Source organism: Colias croceus, chromosome 12 (genome assembly GCF_905220415.1).
Source record: "Colias croceus chromosome 12, ilColCroc2.1".
Classification (NCBI taxonomy): Eukaryota; Metazoa; Arthropoda; class Insecta; order Lepidoptera; family Pieridae; genus Colias; species Colias croceus.
Genome location: NC_059548.1, coordinates 10,976,337 through 10,996,635, shown reverse-complemented (window position 1 = coordinate 10,996,635; position 20,299 = coordinate 10,976,337). Strand labels below are relative to the sequence as shown.

At 37.4% G+C, this 20,299-nt stretch overlaps 1 protein-coding gene across 1 annotated transcript; it reads right to left on the bottom strand.

Annotated features, from left to right (window-relative positions):
• Positions 1–276: 276 nt before the first annotated feature.
• Positions 277–20,030, bottom strand: LOC123696072 (GATOR complex protein MIOS-B). Its single transcript, XM_045642073.1, has 14 exons — positions 19,758–20,030; positions 19,270–19,464; positions 18,632–18,778; positions 17,667–17,819; positions 13,956–14,148; positions 13,506–13,608; positions 13,131–13,296; positions 12,716–12,891; positions 12,296–12,389; positions 10,956–11,600; positions 10,396–10,534; positions 9,803–10,046; positions 2,188–2,426; positions 277–1,616 (listed from the first exon to the last, which is right to left on the bottom strand). The coding sequence occupies exons 1-14, from the start codon at positions 19,885–19,887 to the stop codon at positions 1,532–1,534; spliced, it is 2,709 nt and encodes a 902-aa protein (XP_045498029.1). The 5' UTR covers positions 19,888–20,030; the 3' UTR covers positions 277–1,531.
• Positions 20,031–20,299: the final 269 nt, after the last annotated feature.

Here is a 20,299-nt window from a genome sequence, read left to right as displayed (position 1 = left end):
TGTTTTTGCGATTATCATTTTATTCTCGGGGGACAGCAATTTCACAACAAACGATACCAATTCTTGTTTTTTTTTCATCAAATAACAATACTAACAACTTAAAAACTACTGCATGGATTTAATTCAAATTTTGTACAGAGATAGCTAGAGACTTGAGGAATGGAGGATGGGTTTGATCCCGGAAATCCCACAGAAACGGGAATTCTGCGGGTTTACCTTTGACTATGCGGGCGAAGCTGCTGTCGGAAATTTCGTTAGATAAATAAAACAGTCGAATTCAGAAAAATGAATTTATTTTAACATAACAAAATAACACACATGACTAAACAGATGAACACAATTACAGTAACTTATGATACATAATAATTGAAATTATACAAAAATATTTATTTCTTCCTCCTCTTTTTTATTAAAATTACACCAATATATTACAAAAGTTGCTCTAATACAGCAATAATATAAGCTTAGCATAATGTATTCATCCAGAATACGATTTAATCTTAAAATATATTCATAAAAGCATTTGACACATAAAAACATTTCTTTATGTACATGATTTCATATTAAAACTGTAAGCACCAATATTTAAGAGAAACAACGTCTAAGAATACAAAAAGGCGAGGTGATTCTAAAGTAAAATAAACATCAATCTTCAAAGTTGACCGCCAACTTGCAAATTGTTCTAACAAATGCTAAATATTTCTAATTCTGCATAAAAAATCTAAAATCATATCAGTCTGTTTCTACAATGAACGTTAAGCTAAGAATAAGCTAGAGATCGCATTAGGTGCATAAATATATTTCAAATTATTATGTCTAGAACGTTATGTTCAGAGTATATGATGAGTACACAAAGTTTAAGGGCACTTAAGTTTATAAGACATAACTTATAGAAAGTTGACGCGCGATACAGTACGAAATAGAATTTTAACTTGTTTATAATATTTGCACCCTAAAAACCACAACCATATATACATGCGTTATTCTAACGTATCAGATATTATGCAGATACATTTGGGTTTATACAAATGACAATAATGTTTAGTGTACCCACAATATGTGTCTTTTGCCTATATAAATAATTCTGAGTTCGTTTATCTGGTTGTGGCTGTGTACCCAATGTGTCTGTTCGTGGCGGTGTACCCTGTGTCTGTTCGTGGAGGTGTACCCAATGTGTCTGTTCGTGGCGGTGTACCCTGTGTCTGTTCGTGGAGGTGTACCCTATGTGTCTGTTCGTGGAGGTGTACCCTATGTGTCTGTTCGTGGAGGTGTACCCTATGTGTCTGTTTGTGGAGGTGTACCCTATGTGTCTGTTCGTGGCGGTGTACCCTGTGTCTATTCGTGGCGGTATATCCAGTGTATGTCTGTCGCCGTGTGGCTATGTGTCAGTTCGCATTTGGTTCTAGCGATGTACCTCTAAGTTTCTGTGTAGCCTTGTGTCCACTTATCTATATATCTACGTGCCTCTTTGTGTTTGAGTGTTTGTATCCAAACGTGTGTTAACTCTACGTGTGAGTGTATGTGTGTCCCGCTAGATCTCCATGTTGTCTCGGTCGGGCGGGTCGAGGGAACTGCAGCGGCACGAGCACGAGCTCACCGGACACTCCGTGTGGTTGCTGGAAACATATTACTCAAATATAATAATTTTAAACTATATTCATCAAAAATCTATTAAAAGTTAGTTATTATCTACACTAATATTATAAAGAGGAAAACTTTGTTTGTTTGTTTGATTGTAATGAATAGGCTCATAAACTATTGGACCGATTTTAAAAATTCTTTCACCATGCGAAAGCTACATTATCCACGAGTAATAGGGATAGGTTTTATCCCGGAAATTCCACCGGAATGGGAAATATGCGAGTTTTTCTTTGAAACCGCGGGCGGAGCCGCCGGCTGATAGCTAGTGGTTAATATGGATTTAAAATATCTTCTAATTTAGTTTAGATATAAAAAGTCACATGAACTATTATTGCCACATATTATACAGCAGAAATGGCGCTGATTAAATAATTAATAGATGAAATTATTATTAGGTGTTAAAACAATATAACTACACAAGAAAGACAAGATCAAGACACAAGACACAGAATAAGAAGATCGCTATGCAATCCATCCTTTCCTCGCGCGAGATCAGAACAGAGAAGGCATTTTCTTTGATATTTACGGGTTTGGGCAGATATTCACCTGAACCAGTCGAGCAGATGTGCGGCATGTCCCCCGTGCCGGCACGCCACGCACCAGCTGAACCAGCCGGCGAAGTGCGCGCCGCCCACTGCCCCTGTGGCCCCGCCCGCCCCTCCGCCCCCCGCCGCCGCCCCCGCCCCGCCCGCCCCCGTGCCGCCCACTGCGCTTGTACCCAAGTGCAGGGAGCACACGCCGCAGCGGGGGAGGGGCTTGCGGCAGTTCGGGCACGAGGAGGTCTGCTGCAATATTGCAATATACACTTATGTGGTGTGTTGTATATGCATCGCGATGTGCACGAGGACGATGCATAGTTTGTGTTTTGCTTATACATATTTGTAATTAAAAATAATTTAATAAAGACTTGGTAGGTAACAACCGTGTGTTTCATTTGTCCCTTAAAAACGTAACACGAAGAGTGAAAACATTGTCTATCCTTTATTAATTCAATTTTTTATTCTTCTATTCATTATGGCATAAAATTTATTTTGCACGCCTCATAAGCGAAGCGTTGAGGTGGGTACTACTGTCACTTCGCGCAAAACATCTGATTTTTCAAACTTAAAATGTCTTTATAGTAGGGGAGCCCAAGAGGGGATTTTGGGATTTACTCGAGCGCGTCAGATTACTATTAGGGACGGTACCTTAGCTATTCATTAGTACCTCTAGTCAATATGAGCAGTTATGGTTGGTGGGTGCGCTCAGGGGCCCCGCTGGAAAATTTGAATAATCCATAATTCCCTAAGGTTGAGCTCGAATCGTCAGATTAGCGAAATGGGGACTTCTTATATTGTAATTAACCCCCCCAGATATTAATCTGACGCGCTCGAATAATATTACTTTAATTTTTTACCCTTTCTTCATAGCGATTAAATCGCCACTTTAATCGTCAGATTAACGTATACTTTTTTTCAGTGACGTCCTAGAGCATGCAAAATATCAATATCTAACGCGCTTGAGTATTTCCAAGCCATTTTTTTTCTTTTTTAAATTAAAAAAAATAAAAAAACCCTTCCCCACCGCTAAAAGTGAAAACATTATAGGACCTTTTTTTCTCGCTATGGTCTAATCTACCAATTCTAATAAGTTCCCGTGACGCTCGAGTAAATCCACATTTAGCATCCTGGGCTCCCCTACTATTATGTATCATACATTGCACTTGTAAGATAATACATACACACACATATTAAGAAAAAACACTATTTTTAACATTCATGATATTTTTGATGTCATTTTTGTTATTTAAACTAGTTAAAAAACAGTTTAAAAAAGTTCTGTCTTGGACGTCCGTGTGTCTGTATGTGCGGAGGATTTTCTTGTTAACACGATAGCGACCGAAATACTTTACTAATCGAGTCTTTTTTTTTCTCTTACGCTTGAGTATGCTCAGGAATAGAACCCTTTCATTTTTCAGGGTCTGATTCGATGTGGTTTAATTGTTATTAAATACACAAAAAAAAAATATCGACTGTTCTCCATAATTTTAGTATATCTATATATTATATTCTTTATTTTATTTTATTTTTTTTTTTATATTTATAGTGTACTCAAAATTCACCATTATAAACTCGATTCTTTATACTATAAGCCAAGGCTTAAAAAAATAAGTTGGTAGTCAGTCCCTTAAACCTGCGCAGTTTCACATCTAGGTGGGGCCACAAGAAAAATAGCTCAATTATTACGGTACCGCTTTCTTTACTTTTCCAACTGTTTTATTTTATTTCTTTTTTATATTTATGTAAATGAAGTTCTCATGTGAGACTTCCTTTAAAATTGGCTGTCAATTGTCATTACTTACTCTGTGGGTGTTTGTACACTATGGTTTGACATTACTCTATAATTAAAAAGATCACTTGCTGCGTCACGTGCGACTAAGAAATAAGGAGGTTATACCAATTGAATTAAAATTGTAAAACAATAGCTTTAAATGTTGTTTCTCTCTTTCAGGTGAGTTTATTTTTAAGATTAAAGTCTTAGAAGTGTAATTTTAAACTATAATATGTAACTGTAATATTGATGTAATAAAAAATTCTCTCTTTCAGAGCAACACGCTTCTATTGTTTTTCTTTTCATCATCAGGTAGTCATTACCACCTAAATTAAATAAGAACATTATAAAACAACATTTGTACAGCTAGTTTTCAATCATCAATAATGGATAAATTAAAATTTGAATTCATGGTCAAGGCCAGTGAAGATATTAAAACAAATATAATTTGTGTAACGAAAATAACGGATTTAGAGGGCAGAACCTTTGCCATCCCAGATAAATTACAACCTGTTAGACTGCATGAGGCTATAGCACAGACCCAAATATTTCAAAAAGTGAAGGCTACATTACAAAGACGACATGAGAAACGACAAGTATGGGTATCCATGAAACCGGAGATGAAGATGGTTTATTGTGATGAAGATGGGAATAAACAATTTATGGGATATTTACTGGAGGAGCAAACAGAACCACCATCTGCTACATCAGGAATTTCCGAAGAATCACTATCAAGGATCATTGAGGGCTTCGCTGAAATGAAAAAAGATAAACCAAAACCAGTTAACAGATTGGCAGAAAAATTTGTTATTGAAAAATTCAATAGCAAAATAACTAATGTGTCTCAGTGGATGAATACTTTTGAAGCGGAATGTGCACGAATGGAAATAGAAGATAGCAGAAAAATTGAAATTTTTAGGTTATTTATAGAAGATTCTTGTTTAGACTGGTATAGTTCCATGCTTATAAAGCACACCATAAATTCAGAATGGGCAGTGTGGAAAATAAACTTTTGTGATACTTTTGCAGATAGGGGTTGGTCACCGATCAGGTATGCAATGTTATATAAATACAGGCAGGGCTCGTTACTGGAATATGCGTTAAAAAAAGAAAAACTACTGTTAGAAATAAATAAATCCATAGATAAAATCACTCTAATTGATCTGATTGCCACTGGATTACCTAGTTTTATTGCGGATAATATTGATAGGAATAGTTTAAAAGAAATTAAAGACCTATTTAATAGTATAAGAAGATTAGAGCATAAGGTAAACATAAAATCATTTGATAAAAAGATAGGACCTCTGGAAAATAAACTAAAAGAGAAAAATGTAAAACCTATGATTAGTCCATGTAAAATTTGTGAAAAAGAGAATAAAGGCATACGTTACCACCCTGAATCCCAATGTTGGTTCAAAATTAAAAATAATGACAGGCCAAAAAAAGATTATATAAGGAGCGTTAATAATTCAGAATTAGAGACCGAATTAAATGAAATTAACCCAAAAAACTGATTGTGCCGCCATTAATAAAAGTTAAATTACTAATTAATGACACTTTGGAAACATCAGGAATCTATGATTCAGGTTCTAATGTGTCCTTAATAAATTCTAGATTATTATCTATAAAAAAAATACCTACTTATAATACAAATACAGGTTTAAAAACAATTAATGGCGTAAAAAAAACATTAGGAATGGTAAAATTAAAAATTAAAATTTTTGAAATTGAAAAATATGTCAACATTTTTGTTATAGACGAAGAAAACTTTGATTATAACTTCCTACTTGGACTAGACTGTATACAAAAATTTCACTTAACCCAAAATGAAAATTTAGATATCACCCAAAATAACCATTATAAAAAATACATAAAAGATAAAGAAAACCAATCTATAAACACAAAAAAATTTGCTGGATATTTGGGTAGTGACATAGGGAAAAATCAAGATAATACATTATATTATAAAGATAAAAAAGAAACTATTGATGAATATAAAATAAACTTTAATGAAAATATGCCAGTAGATAATTTTGATATTTCAGTAAATAATTTACAACATCAGGAAAAATCAGCTATTCATAATCTTATATCCAAATATAGTTCAATTTTTGCTAGAGACAAATATGACGTAGGCACTGTAAAAGGTTATGAAGCTCATATAGATTTGATCATAGATAAATACTGTAGTAAGAGACCATATAGGTGCTCCATTGAAGATATGAAAGAAATAGAAATACAAATTTCAAAATTACTAGAAAAAAATTTAATCGAGGAGTCTTACAGCCCTTTTGCTGCTCCCATAACACTAGCATTTAAAAAAGATGAAGGAAGAAAATCAAGGCTATGTATAGATTTTCGAGAATTAAATAAAATTATAGTTCCCCAATCACAACCATTTCCGTTAATTGAGGAATTAATGATTAAAACAAGAAAATGTAAATATTTTTCAACGTTAGATGTAAACTCAGCGTTCTGGTCCATACCTCTTAAAATTGAAGATAGACATAAAACCGCATTTGTTACACAGGATGCTCACTTTCAGTGGACCTGTCTACCTTTTGGTTTAAAGACTTCACCGGCTATTTTTCAGAGAATATTGGGTAGCATTATAAGAAAACATAAACTGTCGGATTTTACTGTAAATTATATAGACGATATTTTAGTATTTTCAGAATCATTTAAAAAACACATTGAACACTTATCTTTATTATTAGAAGCAATCTTAAAAGAAGGTTTAAAATTAAAATTCACAAAATGCAACTTTGCACAGGACTCAGTAAAATATCTAGGGCACATAATAAAAAACAATACCGTCACTCCACTAAAAGATAATTTGATAGCTATAAAAGAATTCCCAATTCCTAAAACACAAAAAAATGTTCGTCAATTTTTAGGAAAAATTAATTTTTATGGAAAGTATGTACCAAATATTTCAATTATCCTTGATCCATTACATAATTTATTAAGAAAAGGAGAGAAATTCATTTGGTCGGATAAATGTCAAGAATCGTTTGAAACTATAAAAAAACTACTTTGCTCAAAACCTATTCTAGCCATCTTTGATCCAGACCTTCCAATACATGTGTATACAGACGCTAGCATTCAAGGCATTGGTGCGATTTTAAAACAAATTCAACCCAACGGTGAGGAAAAACCTTGTGCTTATTTTTCAAAAAAATTAAACGACTCTCAAAAAAAGAAGAAAGCCATATATCTTGAATGTTTGGCAATAAAAGAGGCGGTAAAATACTGGCAACACTGGCTTATAGGAAAAACATTTACGGTTTATACAGACCACAAACCATTGGAAAATATGAATATAAAAAGTAGAACAGATGAAGAACTGGGGAGTCTAACATATTATTTGTCACAGTTTAATTTTAAAATAATTTATTCTCCAGGTAAATATAACATAGAGGCAGATACCTTAAGTAGAAATCCGGTATTGGAATCATATGATAATCAAGATTGCAGTTTAAAAGTAGTGAACTTTATTAAATTAAAAGACATAAAAGAGGACCAAGATAAAAATGAGGATATAAAACAAAATACAAATAAATTAATTTTCAAACATAATATATATTATAAAAAGATAGGAAAGAATGAAAAGATTGTACTATCTGAGGAGTTAAGCAAAAAAATAATAAAACATGTACATTACTATTACTGTCACTTAGGAAGACAACAAATGGAAAATAAAATTAAGCCCTTTTATCAAGCGAAAAATTTATCAAATAATATAAAAAAAATTTGCGAAACTTGTGATGTATGCATAAAAAATAAATCTAGAGGAAATTACAAATTTGGACAGATGTCTCACTTAGGTCCGGCTACTTATCCGTTTGAAATTGTGTCTATTGACACCATAGGGGGATTTGGTGGTACTCGTTCAACCAAAACATATTTGCATCTATTAGTGGATCACTTCACTCGTTACGCCTATATTCTGACATCAAAAACTCAGAATGCGGATGATTTCATAAAACTTGTCAAAAAAGTAACACAAGATTATAAAATTGCCTTAATCCTATCAGACCAATATCCTGGCATAAACTCAAATGATTTCAAAAAATATTTAAAAGAAGAAAATATACCTATTGTTTTCACAGCAGTAAATGCGCCATTTTCAAACGGACTAAACGAGAGATTAAACCAAACGTTAGTTAATAAAATTAGATGTAAGATTAATGAAAAGAGAGATAAAATTGCATGGACAACCATTGCTCATGAGTGCACCGACAAATATAACGAAACAGAACATAGTGTAACGGGATTTTCCCCAAAATATTTATTAGAAGGTAAAAATGTTGACATTCTACCAGAGGAACTGAAACAAAATATAACACAGAATCATCTAATTCGAGACCGCAAAATTGCCTTAAAAAATAGTATAAAATCGCACAACTATAATAAACAAAAATTTGATAAAAATAGAAAACATTGTGAACTAAAAGTCGGAGATTCTGTATATGTAGAAAACGGAAATAGGCTAAATCGAAAAAAACTGGATGAATTGAAAATAGGACCATATCAAATTATAGACAAAATTTCAAATTCAATTTACAAAGTAAATACGGGTCACAAAAAGTTAGAGTCGAATTATTTTCATATTACAAAGCTTATTCCAGTAGTAGAATAAAACAAGCAAACCTTTTAAATTTCATTTATTCGATTCGGGGGGGGGAGATGTAAATGAAGTTCTCATGTGAGACTTCCTTTAAAATTGGCTGTCAATTGTCATTACTTACTCTGTGGGTGTTTGTACACTATGGTTTGACATTACTCTATAATTAAAAAGATCACTTGCTGCGTCACGTGCGACTAAGAAATAAGGAGGTTATACCAATTGAATTAAAATTGTAAAACAATAGCTTTAAATGTTGTTTCTCTCTTTCAGGTGAGTTTATTTTTAAGATTAAAGTCTTAGAAGTGTAATTTTAAACTATAATATGTAACTGTAATATTGATGTAATAAAAAATTCTCTCTTTCAGAGCAACACGCTTCTATTGTTTTTCTTTTCATCATCAGGTAGTCATTACCACCTAAATTAAATAAGAACATTATATTTATAGTGTACTCTTTATAAATAATCAATTTTATTGTAAAGGATGAGATTATGAGGCGTGCACTTTTGGATTTTCCAAACTATTTTGATAATATTTCCAAGAAAAAACTATTGCTCTGTCATTTGTGTAATAAAATCTTTTGTATTTTTACATTTGCATTCGGCATTGATCAGTGCAATTTTACGATGCGATAACATATCTTCTTACTATAAGATCATTAAAACTTAAATTAAATATAAGACCTAAAACGCTTCCTTGAACCCTTTGACATAGATGCATATTGCCTTATGTTTTTAACTATCTGAACCTTTTTTTCCTATTAAACTGTTAGTTAGGAGGTAGATTGTACGGCAATAATTGTTATAAATTTTTTTTCAATTTTTTTTCACTTTGATTGAAGTAGAAACTGTGCTAAACGCTTTCCTAAGTACAATTGTATTGCATTTTTTAAATAATTACATATTTTAATTATCTAGTAGAAATGAGGTCATTAAGAGGATCGAGTTTAAGTGTTTACACTATTTTTTATGAAATCAGGTGAAATAAACAAAAACAGAAAATTATGGTATTACAATTATTGAAGCAAAAATAAAACTTGTTTTATTTCAAACCAGACTTGTAGATCTACACACTTTAAAATGCATTGCAAAAATTGTCAAAGGTAACGAAATAGAGCATAGTTTGTATGAAAAGTGACCACTAGATTAATATCCTAGGAGTGATCAGTGATATAATGATCCTAGGAGTGACAAGTAACAAGTGATATCTTATCAAATCTTACCTTCATCTTAGCGGCGGGCGGCGGCAGGCGGGCGAAGGCGGGGCGGGGCCGCGCGGACGCCGCCGCCGCCACCGACTTGCCGCAGTACGTGCAGGCCACGCCCACGCGCCGCGCGTCCGGGCCACTGCCCCCCGCCCCCGCGCCCGCCCCCGCACCGCCCCCCTCCCCCAGGGCCGCGTACACCCACGTGTCCAGTGCGCACCGGGCCCACCACAGCTGCCAGCTGTCCAGCAGCGAGCGGTAGCTAAAAATAGTTTCAATTATGTATTATTGTTTAACAGGTGTAATTCTACGCAGGAATGTAAAATTATAATTTTTTGTAATTAAAAAAGTACGCTCGTACAAAATACACATGTCAGAACTAAAACTTCTTTTTCACTCTCTCTCAATCGGTTTCAATCACTTTCTTAATCTTCTAAAATACGCACGTCTTTGTGACGGTAATTGCGTTACATCTGTTAAATTTAAACCCTCGTGCGCCTTAAAAAGTTGTTCTTAAAAATATTTTCTCTAATAAATCATCAATAAAATTGATTTCATCAAATAACAACAGAAAGATAATTTCATTATAGGACATATACACAAGAGGGTACCTATCAAGCCAGTTGGTGACGTGTGGGTCCCGCAGCAGGTCGGGCGGGCAGCAGCGCGCCGCCAGCAGCGCCGCAGACTGCACGTCGCCCGACTTCTCCAGCCAGCGCTGCACTAGCGATATGCCCTCGGGGCTGATGCCTGGTAGATATTAATTCAAATATTAAAAAATAATAACGGTAATTTTATTAGACTCGAAGGTCCAACGCAATGTTAACAAAATGCATAAAAGTAACTGACTCGTAAGAATTAGTGCAATTTTTATTGCGATTCGATAACATGTCCGGCTCGAAATACTAGTGTAATTTTAGTACAACATAAACAGCTCGAAGGACCAGGGCATTGTTTATATTGACAAGTAAGCGTAATGTCGATATTTTTTTTATTTTTTAAATTTGACACAAGTAGGCTTAAAACTATTAGTTATTGTGGTATTAACATATTTTGTGGTATTTTTTCTAAAAAAGTGAGCACATCATGCAATGCATCAGCATAACCGGCTCGAAGGACCAGGGCAATGTTTACGAATAAAAAAATGTATCGTATAAAGAAAGCGACCGACCGGTGAGCAGGACGCCGGCGAGGTCGCCCTGCTGCAGCAGCAGGTCGGCGGTGGCCAGCACGTAGTCGTGCAGGCGCGCGTCGGACAGGTACACGCAGGCGAAGGCCACGCGGTCCTCCAGCCGCATGCCGGTCTCGGCCAGCACGGGCGCGAAGTCGGGCGCGGGCGCGGCGGCCGCGGCCAGGAAGTGCAGCAGCGCGCGCAGGTACGCGTCGGGCAGCGCGGGCGCCGCGGCCTGCAGGGCGGCGCGCGCCAGGCGCTCGTCGGGCGGCGCGGGCGCGGCCAGCAGCGCCAGCGCCGCCACGCGCAGGCGCGGCTCGCGCGCGCGCGCCAGCACGTCGAGCGCGGTGCGCGCGCGCAGGTGGAAGGCGGCCAGCGCGGCGGCGCGGCACGGCGTGCCCTCCGCCTCGGCGCGCTCCACGCCGGCCGCCGCGTTCTCCCAGCCCCAGCCCCAGCCGCACAGCTGCAGCGCGCGCGTGCGCTCGGCGCTGCGGAACACCACCACCTTGCGGCTGGCCACGTCGGCCAGCAGCGACGGCACGGCCTCCGAGCGGTACTCCGCGCCCCCCGCACCCCCCGCACCCCCACCGCCACGCAGCACCGTGCGCACGCCCGGGTGCTTCCACGGGCTGTTGCGGATGCAGCCTGCGAATAGAACGACCAACTATTTTAAATTTTGACACTTTTTGTGTACAAAATTGAAAATGATATTTATTGAAATTCAATAAAATGAAAACATAATAATTATTCACAAAGAAATTGATTCTCAATATTCCAAACCAATAAAAAGTCATAACGAAACAACATATTATTAAAAAAAAAATAAGTCGAAACATACCAGCACGCGTTACACACCTATAAACAATAATAAAAGTACACAAAATCTTATTGGAACAATTATAATTAAAAACAGTTAAATTATGCGTACTGTTACATTGTCCATTGTTACATTGTCCATTGTGTTTACATTGTGTTACATTGTAAAATATTGCTGACTTGGGCTATAAACCCCACCGGCCTATATCGCAGTATCAGCAATATTGTATGTATATAAAGCGTTGATTTCTTAGTTTAGGCGCTTCTCTCTTAATGGTCGCATAACCACCTAAGCTACGGTTTCACCGGCTTAGCCTGAGAGGAGTACCAGTACCAGTAACCGCGCGGGGTGCAGGGGACGAATCCCTATACTATATTATAGAATCCGTTAAGTTCTATATTGTGAATCGTAAAGTGAAATATATATACTGTGTGTGTGTAAAAGTTGTGTTGTGAAAATAAATAATTTTTACTAATTTTGTGTTTTTTATTTAAAACACAAATACACCACAAACTAACAGTACCATCTTCAACGAGCGATTTGCTAAGCGCTAGAAAATGCCAGAGACCACTCAACGCCTCATCTTCCGCCAGCTCCGCGTTCTGCCACAGATCCGCCTGCAGATACACCAAATATTATTACAGTCCACAATTTTGTATCACATGCATATAATTTTTGTGTGTATTTTATTTGGTTCTTCGAGGAAGGTTTGAACTAGTGACGAATTTCATTTTCTTAATTTTAACTAATATGTACAAACATACGACGATATTTTAGATGGCACGGGCGTATTATTTCGATCTGAAACTGAATTGATCAATAAACGTTTTTTAAACTGCTGCCAGTAAAACGAGAAAGATATAGAATTTAAAATTACCATAGCATTACAGCTAGAATCAAAATGTACTTTAAAACCATGAGATTAAATGAAACAAATGTGTACCTTAAGGCCATAATCAGTAGTAGCGCGGCGTTTCATGAGGTCCGATAGGTCAGTGCCCTGATTGCGCGTTTTAGGGCGAAGCGCGCGCAGGGCTCCACCGCCCGCCCACGCCAGCGCTCCACTTGCACCCCACGACACCGTCACGCGCTCGCTGATGCGGTACTCCACCATGCTACCTGTGAAATAAAGTTAGCGGACCAAGTATAGTACCCTGGGGTACACCTAGCAATGGTTTTAGCATTAAATAATGATTTCTCAAGAATTTTTTGTGATTAATCGACATTATTGACAGTAAAACGCTTTTCTTTATTCTCTACAGTAATCAAACATACTATTAAGTTACTACATTAACTTTTAAATGTCATTTTCAAGTGGTGTAACTATATCAAATGCCGTATCCAGTTCAAGTGCTCACCCGTAGCCGTGAGTGCGATGAGCCGCGCGCGGTGGTCCGGGTGGCAGGCGAAGGCGAGCAGCGGCTGCGCGGCCGGCGCCACGTCGCGCTCCACCGCGCTGCGCCCGCCGCCCGCCCCCGCGCCCGCACCACCCTCGCTCTCCTCCAGCGCGCTCGACGCGGACGACTGCAAGTACATAAACAACTAAATAAACTTCATTCAGAAGAGATAATTAGTAGGAAAGGTAAGGGAAGTATACGAAAATTGTGACACAATCCAATTTAACAAAAAAAAAAATATAACATATAATTCATAATTAACATGAAGAGAAAAATTATAATAGTTTATAATTACAGATAGAGAACTTTAAGAATAAATGAAATGACACAACTCACAGCACTGTCGAAACTTTGTTGTGATTTGTAATCATTAGCCTGTTGAATGTCGTGCAGCCGGAGCGTATTTGAGTCGCGCTGCAGGGATAGTAACAAGTTGCGCCTGGAAAAGTAGGTAAAAAATAAATTTCAATTTCAATTCAATGAATCTCACCATAAAAAATCAAATTGAACAGAATGCAATAACATACTGCTCGCTGATGGAACTATGAACCTCTCCAAGTTGATAAAGAACTGTGCATCGCTACCTGTTGACACAGAACTGTGCATAGCTATCTGTTGACACAGAACTGTGCATCGCTACCTGTTGACACAGAACTGTGCAACGCTACCTGTTGACACAGAACTGTGCATCGCTACCTGTTGACACAGAACTGAGCAACGCTACCTGTGGACACAGAACTGTGCACCGCTACCTGTTGACACAGAAGTGCGCACACTGTGCCCTACCTGGTGGGGCACCACTGGATCTTGCGCAGCGGGCGCGGCTGCGGCAGCGTGAGCAGCGGCGCCGCGAGCGCGCGCGCGTCCCACACGCACACGGCGCTGTCGCCGCGCGACGCCAGCTGGTAGCCCTGCGCCTCCGCGCACACGCCCAGGCACTGCCGCGTCGCGGCTGTGCCAGCCGCTTTGCCACCGGGCTCTGCGAATATTAATTAGTTGCTAAGATTTCTTCAAACTTTGATCACTAGTCTAATTGTCTGATAATTTTGCTTAAAAAAAATTCGAATTTCGACTTAGCCATTTTTCATTTTCTCTACAATATTGGGAATATGGCGTCGTTAAGCAGTTACTACTTTCCTGAGAGTTTTACCGACTTTTAGAAAAATGATATCATCAAAAAGCTGCAAATACAATCGGGTATTCACTTTTTGATACGACCCATGCTTTTGACTTTGTTAACCATTACGTAAGTTACGTTACGTTTTTCGACACGGTCGTTCAGCTGGAGACCTTCTCATCTATTTAACCCACAAATGGGCGGAAGCAGTTGAGAGTAAGGGGGAAGCGTTGGCTATAAGTTTGGACATCGCCAAGGCCTTCGATCGGGTTTGGCACAAGGCACTTATCTCCAAACTTCCATCTTACGGACTACCTGGGGGATTGTGCGATTGGGTCGCTAGCTTTCTCAATGGCAGGAGCATCAAGGTCGCTGTAGACGGTTCATGCTCCGCACTTCTGCCGATAAATGCTGGTGTGCCCCAAGGCTGCGTGCTATCTCCTACGCTGTTCCTTCTGCATATCAATGATATGTTGCAAACCAGCAACATTCATTGCTATGCAGATGACAGCACTGGAGATGCCAGTTATACCGGCCATGCAAAACCCTCCAAGGAAACTATAGATGAGTGTCGAAGGAGCCTTGTCTCTAATATTGAGACCTCCTTGGAACAGGTCTCAGAATGGGGTAGACTAAACCTCGTGGAATTCAACCCCAAGAAGACACAGGTCTGCGCTTTCTCGGCAAAAAAGTCTTCTTTTGGCAGTGCACCCCGCTTTCAGGGCACTACCCTAAGTATTTCACCCTACATCGGAATCCTTGGCGTTGATATTTCGAAAGACGTCCAATTTCGCGGTCATTTGGAAGAAAAAGCAAAACTGGCTTCTAAAAAGTTGGGTGTGCTCAATAGATCGAGGCAGTACTTCGAGCCAAGTCACCTTATGTTACTATACAAAGCTCAGGTGCGACCCCACTTGGAGTATTGCTCTCATCTATGGGCTGGAGCCCCGAACTGCCAACTTCTTCCACTTGACCGCATCCAACGTCGAGCGGCTCGAATCATCAACGACCACAGATTGACCGAAAGGCTTGACCCTCTATCGCTAAGAAGGGACTTAGGGTGTCTTTCCATATTTTACCGATTGTATCACGGTGAGTGTTCTGAAGAGCTGTTTGAGATTATTCCGGCCGCTCAATTCCATCATCGCACAGCCCGCCACAAAAGCCTATACCATCCTCACCACCTGGATGGTTGGCGCAGCACAACGGTGCGTTTCAACCGTAGCTTTCTTCCTAATTCACGGTTAGCTCCACCTTTTTCCATATGACCGTTTTTATCCCATCCCATTCCCCTCTATGGTAGGCAACACCCACAACGTATGTTGTGGACGTCTATGGGCGACGCACTCTGCCAACAACATCGGCCATTGCGTCTGCTCGTTTGCCTTCCAATTTTATAAAAAAAAAAAAGTACTAATATATAATGACATAACAGGTCTAGTCTCAAAGTAATTATAAAGTCACTTACGAAATAGTGAACATTAACACATTAACAACAATTATACATCAAATACGGTACAAATATATTATGTTAACAACATTATTATCAAAATGGAGTACCACAGGGAAGTATATTCGGACCATCATTGTTCCTATTATATATCAATGACCTTCCTGATGCAATTATGTATGAGCCTGTTTTATATGCTGATCACGTCTCGGTAATTATCCCAGAAAAAAAAAACAGTGCTAATTATGATATTCAATCACAAGAAAGAAACGGAATAAACGTAATATTTTTTTTGAATAAATACACTTTCAGGATTTCAGCTATAATGATAAAAAAACAAAAAAATTTGAGAAAAGTCACCGTGTGGGTATTGTTAGCATTAATATTGCAATACAGATTAATTTTATGGCGTTCGATAATGTTTTTATGCAGTTAAAAAAATATATTTGGTCAAGATATATTTTTTTAAGGCTCACTGACAATTTTGCCTCATTATGTGAAGAAAATTGACTGAGAATTCACTTTTTCTCGATTTTTGTGATTTATTGTAACAAAAATATAAAATTTAAGAAAATTTACGTTTAGCACTATTTCAAAATACCTACAATGTCAATTTTGCGTGGTATAGTTTTAATAATATTTTTTGTCAACTATTGTTGTGTATAGGTAATTATCTTTTAGTGCATTAGGTTAAGTGCCTACCTACAAATTGTACTTGTTCAATTTCTTATTTCTATTTTTTTTGTGTACGTCTTTCCATGTTATTATTATTTAATAAAAAACGGAATAGAATTATAATATAAATTATAATTATTTACAAAACACAAACAGAAAATATGCATCATTTTAAATCTTGGAACTGCCGTAGGTTTGATGTAGGCCACCGACCTTTAAGTTAGAGTGCTTAATGCATCCAAGGCATCCAGTTAACTCGTCGAGTTGCATTATCCATTTTAAATTAGCCTCTTTGGGAAATCTATAAATAAATTGTACAAACGAAATTAAAATTTAATATTTGTTTGTCTTTTCTAAAGTATCGATATGCGCCACATCATCAATAAAACGAAATTCGTTTTTTTTTTAAATAATATTCCAGAAAGTCTTGTTTGCTCTTCAATCTATAATAGTCCTAATTTCTTAAGGATTAAGGTTCATTTTGACTAGATATTTTTTATAAATTTTTGACAAATTACGGCGAGCCTCCATAGACCATAACGGATATTATTTTGTCTGCTATCATTTTTGGACTCTAATTCCGAACAACACGTCCTAATTAATAAATAATAAAAATAACTGCGTTAAAAACAACCGACTTAATAAATAGCACATCTAAATAATATATAGTAATTAATAATATCAAATCTTTTTTATTTATTACTTTTCCGTTTTTGAAGTCGGTTGTTTTTAACGCAGTTATTTTTATTTAATACTTTTTATTTTTCAACACAAATCAAACGAGCCCAATCTCGATAAAGTTGACTCAATTTATTACTGAGTTCCTATGGCCACCTTCCGATTACATCATCAAATCAGCTCTATGTCATGATAATGTTTCATCGCTATCCAATTTATATACGTATACAAAATTTCAGCTCAATCGGTTACCGGGAAGTGAATCAAAGTTACTTGCTACATTTCAATTAAGTCATCGAGTACAGACAAAAATGCTCATAAAATAAAAGCTACTGGGTCTAGTCGAATAAAATTTTTATGGGACCAATTCGACACCATCCCGCATCGAACAAAAAAGAATCACGTAAATCGGTTAAGAAACCGGTTAAGAACCGGAGTAATCGGTGTACATACATAAAAAAAATATACCGGCCGAATTGATAACCTCCTCCTTTTTTTTAAGTCGGTTAAATATGGAAAAAAGGATTGACAGCTGACAATCGACTCGAATGTTTTTTGTTCTGTGCAAATAACTTACCTCTTAAATCAAATATCTTGATATGCTTCAAGTTCATAGAAGCTAGTAATGTGCGCGGCGCGAACCCGCACCACGCGACCGCGTGCGCAGCCTCGCCCGCGCACAGCTCCACCACCGGCCGGGACGTCTCGCCCGTCGGCGGGGACGAACTCTCTGTGGAGTTATATTTCTTTTGTCATAGAGTTTTGAGTGCAGTTTAGGCAGAGTTTTAAAGTTAGGTCACGTTTTTAACAGATGTAGGCAAATAAATAATTGAAATGTTAACTTTTATTGATTCAACTAGGATCTTCGCATTTCAATTGTTGATGTACTGTATAATGTAATATTCAAATGTGCATTTATATTATGATATTCATTATAAACATTCCTTATTACATAAAGTCATTATATGAACTAAGTATTTAAAACAACTAGACTCGTAACCACCTATTATAAGGTCATCAAAAATGTATGAGCCACATTGTATAAAACATTAATTGAAATTCAAACTTTAGTTTGTCGAAGAAACATTCAGTCTATTGTATAGACCAGGGGTTCCCAAACTGTGCGCCGCGGCGCCCTGGTACGCCGTAGAAAGTTAAGAGGGGCGCGCGCGCCGTGAGTTGATCTGCTTATATTCGCGAGTACCGCAAATAGCTAGGTTGGGTTGGTAGGGCGCCGTGACAAAAAATTTAACATGAAACTGCGCCGCGAGCTGAAAAATATTGGGAACCCCTGGTATAGACTATAGCTCATAGAAAATCAGACATTTCTGCCTAATATACGCATACGCAGTTTTTTGCTCTGGACAATTTTCAAGTGTACTTGTGAGTCTTATTTCATATCAATGCATACAGGATTAAAGCTTCTTGAATTTATCTAAATTCGAAGCTAATACACATTTCAAAAAAAACTTTTCCAATTTGAAAAATCCATAAAACTTTTGTCTAACCTCGCCTATGTTTAATTCATCATATCTCATTTACCTCCATTGAACTCCTCAGTGCCACATGTCTGCATGTCCCACAGCAGGATGCAGCTGTCAGAGCGGTGCTTGTCCATGCCCACTGCCAGTAGGTGTGGATCCATGTGGCTCCATGCTAGCGTGTTGCACGCGCGCGGGTATCGCGCCGCTGCAAGACAATTATTGAATAAATGAGTATAAAGGAATACTTTTTTTTATTTAATGATAAATGGATGGAAATTGCCTAGGGTTTTTTTTTCTTACAGCATAGGCAGAAAATAATACTAGGCCATCTCATAAACATGAAACAATACAGTTCACCATGATTTTACCAATAATTATGAAAAGCTAGTACATAATATGCAAAAAATTGTATTGATTGATTTTTTTTTTTTAATTAAGAGAGCGGGTAACGGAGCAGGTGGGTCACCTAGTGAGGTGATCACCACCGCCCATGAGCACTCACAAAGTTACCTTTGTGAGGCTGTTACCGACTGTCGATGGTGGGTATAGGCTCTCTTATTGATAGACTAATATTGTGTGTTTTACTATTGTAATAAATTACACTTGAACAAGTTTTAAGAATACATATAAGAATGTTACATTAAACTATCTCCAATCAAAAATCAAGATTATATTTTAAATCATAATAGAACTTACAAAACTCTCTGCCAACAAGGCCTAACGGATCGTACGCCTGTTTGAGGCTGGTCAACAGAATCTTTCCATTGGCATGGCCGAGTGCAAGGATAGGGTCTGGCTGGTCGGTGATAGCACTGACATCCACACATCTCACACCATTTGCATTGTGAGTTGCGACTACAACAGCTCCCCGAGTTGATGAGATTGGTGTATCTGAAATAATTGTATAATTTTAATAATTACAATTTTTTTTATCATTTTTTATGGTAAATAGGAATAAGGTCGAGATAACTTCAAGTATTTCTATGTTTGATGATGATAGATTGCAATGCAGTAATTTAAATATATTTAATTAAACAAGAAAGTCACTAATGACATACAAAACAATAGATTTGTATGTAAACAAACCACATAGAGTTTGAAACACCAACGTTTTGAACATATCGTTACGTATTTAAACGCTATTTACAATTTTATATTTTTCTATAAAATGCCTTAATACGTACATGTTTTCTTTTCTATATCTTTAATTCGTGCCTCCTCATAAAGGGTTATATCTTGACCCCAAACAATGAATTTGTCGTGGTGTACTGGTGACCATATTATATCTATTTTGCCGGTCGACATGTTATCCATTAATAATTTAATTTATGTATCTGCAGCTCTTTATATTGTACACAAAATTATATTTTATTCATTTTATTTAAACAACTTTTGTTTTATGTTATATTTTTATCTGAAATCTGAATAAAAACATTCACAGTGCACAGATCACAGTGTGTCTTTGAACTTGTTTGACAAATGTCAACAGTCAAACACAGATCAAGTTAGAGCCAAGAGCCTAAAGAGCAATATAGGTTTATTGCTCTTAGGGCGTATTCAGAAAGAAAGCTTGAAACTTATAAGCGCTTATAAGCGCTTATAAGCGCTTATCGGCGCTTATCAGCGCTGGTAACCCGCGTTGGAAAATATATGAACATGCGCCGATAAGCGCTGATCGGCGCCGACAAGTTTGTTGAAACTTGTTGGAACTTGTCGGCGCCGATCA